Consider the following 10,664-nt stretch of genomic DNA (forward strand, 5'->3'; position numbering starts at 1 on the left):
AGTTGCTAATTACCAAGAACAACTCCAGATTTTCTGCCAGCATCCCTTAGAGACTATTGCAGTGTTTGTGAGAGGCTCTTATTTCCATGATCCCTGGAGCAGACAGGGTCTCCCAGAAAGGACAGACAGCAGAGGGTGCTGAGGTCTGACCCCAGAGGGACGTGGGTGAGGCTGGTGTCTCCCTGGACATTTACTTCATTGGGAAGTTCTATCCAAAGTGAGTTCTTTCCCTGTCTTCATACAAATGAGGTGGACCATCACTGATGCTTTGATCAAGGAAATGGAATGAGTCAAAATATCAGGATTTAAAAAGAGGGGCAAGTAACAGGAAAAACATGGTGTCAATAATGTACATTGCAATCATTTCTTCAAGTCAATGTCAACTTACGTGGAAATTTTGTGAAAATATATTTTACCTGCAATGACCCCAATAGAAACTAGGCTTGGAATCATGTGCATAGAAGAAAGAGAGTATATTCTACAAGAGTTCCTCACAAATAAAGCACCAGAATGGGATGATTTGACGGGCAGATTTTACCATTAATGTGACTATCAAACAAGCCAATGCTGCTTATTTAATTCCACACCATCCAGTGGTCAGTGCACTCCTGTACACTTATATTTTCCTGAATTTTCAGGAATGAAAGAAGTATCCTTTTGTACTTAATTACAAAATAGAAATCACAACTTGAATTTAATTTTTTAGGGTTCCTGCTAAAAAATCTACAATTTCAGCCTCATTCATGATGCGGTTGCCTTCAACATCAACTCAGTGGTAGAGTCATAACCAATACTATTGCTGGTGGACAATCAATACTATTAACACAGACTAACTTACAGAGACTCAAATATATACTTACATGCACACTTGCACACTGAAATACAGTCACATAAATCCTTTTACATATGCAGTACAGTCACTCATGTACTTGTACCATTTTAGTGGCACCCTCAGACACATATGTACATATACATAACCTGTGCAAACTCACACTCGGTCATGCACATAAAGAATGATAACACACTCACAGAAGCTTACAAAGCAAAATAAACTATAAGGAAACAGAATAAAAAAGGCAACAGTACAAATGAGTGAGAGATCCACAGTACTAAAACAGTCAAATGTAATCATGTCATGTGACATGAAAAGCCAAAGCTGACTGCACTGACTAAGAAGAAAACAAAATCCAGTGACTGGCTGGTTTTCAGTGACACCTGCCTCCTTAACAACAACCTGGAGAAGATAATAAGAAACAGACAAAATCTACCAGGATCAGGAAAATGGAGATAACTGATTCAGGGGGAATAATAGTCACAGCAGCAGGCAAGCCAATTTAAGATGACATGCATTAAGTGGGATAGAGATTTATAGGGTAACACGAGTCGGAAGTCATAGAGTGGCTACTACATATAGCAAATAAGACTAAATTATATCCAACAAATGTTGTTACAGAAACAAGGATATTTGACACAATATCAAAATACTACTGTAAGTTGGTGACAGATAAAGTAAAGCAAATGTTATTCTATACATATGGCCTAAATATTAAAACTAAAAATATTGACTTCAGCAATACACTAAATTAGATATGCTACATAATGAAAATACACATTCTTTTCAAATATTCACATGTACCTTTTTTAAAAAAACCTTATGTTTAATAAATTTCTCTAGCTAGAAATACAAACAAGAAACATAACAACCAAAAAATTCCAAAAAAAATCATAAAATATAAAATGAAAAATTTATCCTAAATGCCGCTAATGTGTAGAATAGGCAATTATTGCATATTTATAAGTAAAAATATACACTTAAAAGCGAAAACATCTCTTGCCAGGTGCCCTCGTGAGAGTGACATTATCTTTAAACCCTGAGTGGCAATCCCTGATGTACTGCCGTGACGCCCAGGGAAGACAGGGCAACCTGGAAGTCCAACTACTTCCTTAAGATCATCAAACTTCTGGACGATTATCCAAAATGCTTCATTGTGTGAGCTGACAAAGTGGGCTCCAAGCAGATGCGGCAGATCCGCATGTATTTCCGTGGGAAGGCTGTGGTGCTGATGGGCAAGAACACCATGATGCACAAGGCCATCCGAGGGCATCTGGAAAACAACCCAGCTCTGGAGAAACTGTTGCTGCATATCCAGGGAAATGTGGGCTTTGTGTTCACCAAGAAGGATCTCACTAGATCAGGGACATGCTGCTGACCAATAAGGTGCCAGCTGCTGCACATGCTGGTGCCATTGCCCCTTGTGAAGTCACTGTGCCAGCCCAGAACACAGGTTGGGGGATGAAGAAGACCTCCTCCTTCAAGGCTTTAGGCATCATCACTAAAATCTCCAGGGGCACCACTGAAATCTTGAGTGATATGCAGCTGATTAAGACTGGAGACAAAGTGGGAGCCAGCAAAGCTACACTGGTGAACATGTTGAACATCCCCCCACCCCCGCCCCTTCTCCTTTGGGCTGACCATCCAGCAGGTGTTTGACAATGACAGCATCTATTTACCCAAATGAGTTGGACCTTTACACCCACATGTGATCCTGCACACAACAGTTCATGGCAGCTTTATTCACAGCTGCCAGCACTTGGAAACAGCCAAGAAGCTTTTCAACAGGGGGAAGGATGAATCCCTGTGGCACATCCATACAGTGTGATTCTGTTCAATGCTAAAAGGAAATGAGCTATCCAGCCATGCAAATAAACAACAGAAACTTAAATGAATATTACTAAGCAAATAAAGGCAATCTGAAAAGGCTACATACTTGATGATCCCAACAACATGACATTCTGGAAAAGGCAAGGTTCTAGCAAAAATAAAAATCGGTTTGCTAGTGTTAGGGAGAGGAACAGAGGGACAGGTGAATACATATGCACATGGTCTTTTCAGGCTACTAAAATAATTCTGTATAACAAAATAGTGGATACATGTCATTATACATTTGTCAAAACTAAAAAAAAAAGGTCACACAAAGAGTGAAATGTAATGTCAACTACAGATTTGGTCAATAATGATGTGTCAATATTGGTTCATTGTAACATGTGGACCACTCTGGTGCAGGTTGTCGATCACAGGGAAATTGCCATAATTATGCTGTGACATCCAACGTGATCTAAAAATAAAATTATTTTAAAACACAACTCTTGCCCTGGCTGGTGTGGTTCAGTGGATTGAGTGCTGGCCTGCAAACCAAAGGGTCGCCAGTTCAATCCCCAGTCAGGGCACATGCCTGGGTTGTGGGTCAGGTCCTCAGTGAGGGGCGTGAGAGGCAACTACACACTGATGTTTCTCTCCCTCTCTTTCTCTCTCCCTTCCCCTCTGTCTAAAAATAAATAAAATCCTTAAAAAATAAATAAATAAAATCTTTTTAAAAATAAAACAAAACTCTGTTACAACATATAGCATTGGAAATAAAGATCCAATATTTTTGTTACTGCCAGGTGTAATTATTGACATAGCAAATCTAAGTACACTTATATAAAAACTGTTAGAACTAACAGATGATACTTGCGAAATTACTGGATCCAATGGAGGACAGGTCATAAAAAGATACAAAGGTGCTCACCAGGAAGAGGATTCTCTGGGTAACTCTGGTCTCAGGGGAGGACCTGGGGGACACTTTGGTCCCATGATGTTGGACCCTCTGCTTATATCTGCAGAGAATGGAAACTATAATCCCATTGGTGCAAGTCATGAGTCCCAAACACAAAATATCATGGGCAGGCGTCAATGTGTATATAGTCAGTCTGTGTTCTTGTCATGAAGTTTAAAAGTATAGTATCCAAAGTCCATGATGTTTTGTTGTTCCATTTGTCAACCATGTCTCAGGAACCCTAATATTTAGCAATATGTTCAGGTCCAGCAGAGGATATTTGGGGGAGTCAGTGTATTTGGCAGCTTTTGTTTTAAGCTCTGTCCACCTGGGGTCTGTGGGGCTGATGGTGATGGCCTGGAAGTAAACAGGATTGCAACCAAATTCATTGAGAAAATGTGTCCACCCAAATGCTGCCATTGTCTCTGGAATTCTCCTTGAGAGAACAATTGAGGGGTTGGTTAAATTCAGGTGCCTGACAATCAAATCTGTGGACCTTCATCTATACAAGATTGAGAAATTCTCCAGGGTAATAAATGGTGGGGAAATAAAAAGAAACTGGCCACTGCTGGCTCTACCTGCTGTCATGGTCAAGGGTATTATACTGGGCTTTTGTTACAAGATGAGTTCTTTGTATGCTCACTCCCTCATCAACATCATTACCAGGAAAATGGGTCTCTTGTTGAAATTGGAGGTTTCCTGGGTAAAATATACATCTGCAGGGTTTGGATGAGGTTAGATATTGCTTGTTCAGTATCTCAAGCCCAGAAAAATGAGTTAATTCTTGAAGGGAACAACATTGGATACGTTTCAATTCAGCTCCTTTGATTTGGTAAGCCACAACAGTTAAGGTACCAGAAAAATTCTGTGCTTCTGAAAAAGGAACAGTTCAGCAGGCTAATGAATAAGAGCTAAGTTGTCCAGCTATAGAAACAGCAAGATGCTGGATGATTCCTCAGACTTATTTGCGATATTTGATAGCTGCAATAAATGCCATGCATTTAAAAAACTATTAGGCTGCATTCCCACCAAAAGTGCACTAGGTTTCCCTTTTCTCCACATCCTCACCAGTACTTGTTTGTTGATTTATTGATGACAGCCATTCCGACAGGTGTGAGGTGATACCTCATTGTGGTTTTAATTTGCATCTCTCATGATTAGTGACATTGGGCATCTTTTCATAAGTCTATTGGCCATCTGTATGTCCTCTTTGGAGAAATGTTTACTCAGGCCCTTTGCCCATTTTTTAATTGGATTGTTTGTCTTCCTGGTGTTGAGTTGTATAAGTGCTTTATATATTTTAGAGATTAACCCCTTATCAGATGTGTCCTTGGGGAGTATGTTCTCCCACACAGTGGCTTCCCTTTTCATTTTGTTCATGGTTCCTTTTGCCATGCAGAACCTTTTTAGTTTGGTGTAGTCAGGTTACCATGGATATTTAGCTAGAAAAGGGTAGCAAAGGGAACTAGACATTGAGCTTAATAAAAATGGAGAGCACAAGCCTGCTTGCTAGCCAGCTACAACTTGACACCCCAGGAGTTACAGCACTGTGCTCCACCAAAAGGATAAACACTTTTCCCTTCCCTCTCTCTGGTACCAGACTGCCAGGTGGGAGCAGGAGGAGGTGGGCACATGCAAAACACAAGTCAAAATGCACAGTGGGAGGTGCTTGATGAAAAAGGCCTGTGAGTCTAACCTGGGGAAAGAAGGCATTGGTTGGAAGGTGGACCCACCCAAAGCCCAAGGAAGCCTGGAAAGTTGAATGGTTCTTTTGAAAGGACATCTGGTCTTACCCAAGTCCAAGCTAATATAACCTCGGGGGACAAAGAAGCACCCCCCCCCCCGTCTCTGTCTTGCCTTCCTGGTGATGCAATCACCTGTGCATTCATGTGCTCTCTTGCTCAGGAGCACCTGACCATGTGAGTAGAGCAGCTACTGGGGCCTGGGGCAGACCATGTGGGCTCCAAAGAAAGCAATGGAATGCAGCTGGAAACACACGCTAAGCTAGCCAGATGCTGGACTGGACTGGACTGGACTTTAACATGGTGCAGAAACTCTGGTCACTGGCTTTTGCTTTGGCTCTGCTGAGGACGTGGTTGGACGTTTTCCATGGCGGACAGAGGGAGATGAGGCATAGGAAACCCAGGGCACAGCTTCCATTTCCACACAAATAAACCATTTCCCACCCCACAATCACCAGTGCATGGGTCCTTGGAATGCTTTCTCTCTGATCCTGTGGAAGAACCTAATTCCCACCTACAACGGTCCCATTTGTTTACTTTCCCCACCCCCCTTTATTTCCCTTGCAACCACTGTGGAAAACAGTATGGAGTTTCCCCAGAAAATTAAAGATGAAACTGCCTTTTGACCCAGCAATCCCACTTCTGAGAATATATCCTAAGAATCCCAAAACACTGCTTCAGAAGAATATGTGTTCAGCCCTGGCTGGTGTGGCTCAGTGGATTGAGTGCAGGCCTGCGAACCAAAAGCTTGCTCGATTCCCAATCAGGGCACATGCCTGTGTTGCAGGAGGTGCGCAGGAAGAAACTACACATTGATGTTTCCCTCCCTCTTTCTTCCTCCCTTCCCCTCTCTAAGAATAAATAAATATTTTTTTAAAATATAAATAAATAAATAAAAGAATGTGTTCATTGCAGCATTATTTACAATAGCCCAAGATCTGGAAAAGGCCCACATGCCCATCAGTACATGAGTAGATAAAACTGCTGTGGTATATTTACACAATGACATACTATGCAGCCATAAAAAAGAAGAAAATCTTACCTTTGCAATAGCGTGGATGGACCTGGAGGTTATTCTGCTAAGTGAAATAAGCCAGTCAGAAAAAGACACATACCATATGATCTTACTTATATGTGGAAACTAACGAACAAAATAAACTGACAAACAAAATAGAAACAGAGGCACAGATACATGGAACAGATTGACAGCTGTCAGAGGGAAAGGGGGGACTGGGTGAAAGAAGGTGAAGGGATTAGCCAAAGAGCATACGTGCATGACCCACAGACACCAACAGTGTGGTGATAGCCTGAGGGAAGTTGGGGTGATGCTGGTGGAAGCAGTCAAAGAAAGGGGAAATGGGCCCTGGCTGGTGTGATTCAGTGGATTGAGCACCAGCCTGCAAACCTCAAGGCTGGTAGTTCAATTCTCAGTCAGGGCACATGTCTGGGTTGCGGGCCTGCTCCCCATTTGGGGGCATGTGAGAGGCAACCACACATTGATGTTTCTCTCCCTCTTTCTCCCTCCCTTCTCCTCTCTCTAAAAATAAATTCTTTAAAAATAAATAAATAAATAAATAAATAAAAGAAGGGAAAATGGGAAGATCTCTAATAGCGTCAACAATAAAGATTAAGTAAAAGAAATATTAAGGAAGAACTCACTCTGGGCTAGAAAAACTCAGGAGACCAAAAAATCCAATGAGAGACATATGTGCTTCCCTGAAAATCCCCTTGCACGTCAGACCTTAGTGTTTCCTGCTCTGTCCACATGCGTTCCTGTCTGCCTCAAAAGACCGAGAAGGAGAAAGTGCCTCTCCCAAACAATGCAGCAGTCTCTGGAGATAACTACAAACATGCAGCTGGGTTTGTTTTCTTTCCGGTAACTAGCAACTGGAGAAAATATTTTTCAGAAATATTCTCAGTTTCCCAAGCCTGTCCTCTCATTGCTGCTGCAGGTGAGAAGATAATTGCTGTCCCAATGGGAGGTGAGGTCACAGAATCGCAACCCATATCTCATGCCTCTCTCTCACACCACACTACAAGCTGTGGTGACCAGCACACTGACCCTCATCCTGGCAGCTGGAAGAAGTCACAGGTGTTTTTTGACTTCAGTCTGAAAAGCAAAGTATGTAAGCAAGGAGGGGTAGCAGGAGTCTGGGTAAGTGATTATATTGGAAAAAGTGACCCTTCTGGGTTTGAAACAGGCTCAGTGCTAAAGCAATAAAAGGGGGAATACAATACAATACCTGAAGCCTGAGCTGAGGTAGTGAAGAGAGATGGAGCCCTAGCCCTGCACAGTCCCCGATGCCTCCTCCCGCAGAGTACTGTAATCCTAACTGACAGAGGTGGTTGGTATTTAACACAAGTGGTAATGAAACCTGCTTAGTGCCTGAAGACTGCAGGTCTGAACTCACTCTGACATCTGTAGTTCTGATTTCTACCTTACAGGAATCACAGGCTGGATTTTCAGGGTTGCTACGCATAACATCTCACCTGGTAAGAAAGGGTAAAATCAATCTACAGACATCATCCCCCTGTGCAGAAATATCCTCAGTCCTCAACCCTTTTGGCACCAGGAAACGGTTTTGTGGAAGATAATTTTTCCACAGACCATGGGGGGTGAGGGGAGACGGATAGTTTCAGGATGATTCAAGCTCATTACATTCAAGCTCACCTCTACTATGCGGCCCAGGCCGGGACCCGTACCGGTGTGTGGTGGCCACAGGTTGGGTACCCCTGGATTGTATCTGAATGACAATTGCTGGACTGGAAATGTTTTATCTAACTGTGGGTAGAGTGCTTGTAGAGACGGTAATTGTTTCCTACTGAAACACCCATGGTGTGCTGATTCTGGCCAGGCTGTTTTCCATCAATTTAGGGAAGCAGCATTTAAGAAAAAAGCAACATTATAACAATGAGCTTCCAATATCAGTTGTAGGCACAGATATGGCTTGGATATAGTCTCTGGTTTAAAAATATTCTCATGTTGGGGGTGTTGAAAAGGGGATGATATTAAGTACAGATAGGTAGTTATACAAACAGTCATGGAAATGTAAAGTCCAGCACAGGGAATATAGTCAATAGTATAATAACTAAGCATGGTGTCAGGTGGGTACTAGATTTATCAGAATGATGATACTGTAAGGTATACAAACATCTAATCACTCTGTTGTATGCCTGAAACTAATATAATGATGTATGTCAACTGTGACTGAACAAATTTTTTAAAATAAAATAAAATGCTAATAAGAACTCTAAGATTTAAAAAATATCTCATATCAAGTGCAAGCTATACAATTTCAATTTATAAAATGCACAAGATTTCACATCTTACAGTTTCTGTATACATTTTATGTTTTAATATCTTTCACAAATCTTGCCTTGTTGGCATTTTTACTTAAGTCAGGCATTGATATCGGTAACTATATGATTGAGGTTTGGTGGTATTTACTCCCTACTCTCATAGTGTTCTGTGACTCCTGGGACAGGGGTCAGTTTGTTCCGTCATAAAAGCAAATTAATGTTTGTGTTGCCGTACCCATGTAGGGCCCATTGTGTATTGTTGAAATACAACTTGTCATGGAGCAGATCCCTATGAAATTATACTACAGTCAGCGCATACACATTGTATTAAATATGCAAATCTTTATTCACAATCTGGTACTGGTTCATACAATAAATCTTTACACATTAGTGGAAACATTAGAAATTATACAAGAAAAGACAACCAATCAAATATAATATGGTGAGATATGAAAATGACTGAACACTCGTCGGGTATTATTTAGTTAAAGAACACAGCTAACTAGCTGGTTAGAATAGTACAATGTCTCTTTGCACTGTCTTTTTACCAGGCCAGCCAGGTTCAAGACCCCACCTTGCCCTTTGCAAGGACTGAATTTAGACAGAGCATCAGCCTTTTCCCATCTAAACCCTCCTCACAATCTCAGTGAGAATAACCGTGCTGCTAATCTCACGGCATTAGGAACAATAAGCATTGTAGCACATGTCCCCCTTCACACCTGTGACTCATTCTTTAAGGAAGCTTTCAAGGTGACATATTCAACTCTAAGAACACGATTCATAAAGAAATACTTGAAGTGATTATTTCTAAGTGAGAATGAATGCACATGGAGAATCTTGATTTCCTCCCATTTCTTGCCTCGTGTTCCATGTAGGAATCTCTGGCTCTGAAGCCAGTACCAGTCCCTGAGAACCGAGAGGATGGCAACCAGCGACTGGGAGATAGGCATCATGTTTTTACTACAGACACTATTTGGAATCCTCGGGAATTTCTCTCTTCTCTACCATTATCTCTTTCTTCATCTCACAGAATACAGGCTGAGGCCTGCAGATCTGATCCACAGGCACCTGACTGTTGCCAATTCCTTAGTCATTCTGTCTAAAGCAGTTCCCGAAACAATGGCAGCTTTCGGGTTGAAGCATTTTCTCGGGGATATTGGATGCAAACTTGTTTTCTATATTTACAGCGTGAGCAGGGAAGTGTCTGTGGGCACCACCTGCCTCCTGAGCGTCCTCCAGGCCATCACCATCAGCCCCACAAACTCCAGGTGGGCACCGCTTAAAGCAAAAGCAGCCAAGCACATGGGCACCTCCGCCTTCTTCTGCTGGGCTCTGCACATGATGATAAATAGTATGGTTCCTGTGTATGTGACTGGCAAGCTGAACAACAAAAATATCACAAAGAGGAGAGACTATGGCTACTGTTCCTCTGTCCTTCATGAAAGAATCGCAAAGTCACTGTATATAGTGTATTTGGTATTGGGATTGTTCCATGATGTTTTCTGTTTGGGGCTTATGATCTGGGCGAGCGTTTCCATAGCCCTCATTCTGTACAGGCACAAGCAGCAGGTCGGATACATCCACGGCAACAGTCTCTCCCCCAGATCCTCTGAGTCCAGGGGCACCCAGAGCATCCTTGTCCTGGTGAGCACCTTTGTGTCTTTTTATTCCCTCTCCTCCACCTTTCACATTTGTTCAGCTCTTTTTAACAGACCCAGTTTGTGGCTGGTGAAGAGCACTACACTGCTTGCTGTGTGTTTCCCAGCTGTCAGCCCCTACGTTCTCATGAGCCATGACTCCAGAGGGCCCTGGCCCTGTTTTGCCTGGAGAAGGAGCACAAAATCCCCTGCAATTACCAGAAAAATGTAAATTGTATATATATGTACAATGTTTAGTTGTCTGTTCATTAATCCTCTCGGAGTTTAAGCACATTTCTGAAACAGTTATAAGAGAGTAGTAAATAAGACAGAATTTCTGTTCCTAATGATCAATAAGATGAATATCAACTGTAAATAAAATATAATAA

General features: G+C 42.0%; 1 protein-coding gene and 2 pseudogenes across 2 annotated transcripts; 2 read left to right on the plus strand and 1 right to left on the minus strand.

Annotated features, from left to right (window-relative positions):
- Window positions 1–1,892: 1,892 nt before the first annotated feature.
- On the plus strand, window positions 1,893–2,519 carry LOC128779643 (large ribosomal subunit protein uL10 pseudogene; annotated as a pseudogene).
- A 978-nt stretch (window positions 2,520–3,497) lies between these two features.
- On the minus strand, window positions 3,498–7,818 carry LOC123478816 (vomeronasal type-1 receptor 3-like; annotated as a pseudogene).
- Window positions 7,408–10,664, plus strand: LOC112321277 (vomeronasal type-1 receptor 4-like). 2 transcript variants are annotated; one of them, XM_053915043.1, is made up of 2 exons: window positions 7,408–7,493; window positions 9,514–10,664. In XM_053915043.1, exon 2 carries the CDS (start codon window positions 9,560–9,562, stop codon window positions 10,505–10,507), a length of 948 nt encoding a protein of 315 aa, XP_053771018.1. In that variant the 5' UTR covers window positions 7,408–7,493; window positions 9,514–9,559; the 3' UTR covers window positions 10,508–10,664. The 2 variants fall into 2 exon arrangements, with proteins under 2 accessions (XP_053771018.1, XP_053771020.1); XM_053915045.1 differs by lacking the exon at window positions 7,408–7,493 and adding an exon at window positions 7,789–7,831.

This window comes from Desmodus rotundus, chromosome 12 (genome assembly GCF_022682495.2).
Source record: "Desmodus rotundus isolate HL8 chromosome 12, HLdesRot8A.1, whole genome shotgun sequence".
Classification (NCBI taxonomy): Eukaryota; Metazoa; Chordata; class Mammalia; order Chiroptera; family Phyllostomidae; genus Desmodus; species Desmodus rotundus.

Excerpts from the sequence above, each read along its gene's own strand:
- LOC112321277 (XM_053915043.1), top strand. The coding sequence starts at position 9,560 with ATGGCAACCAGCGACTGGGAGATAGGCATCATGTTTTTACTACAGACA.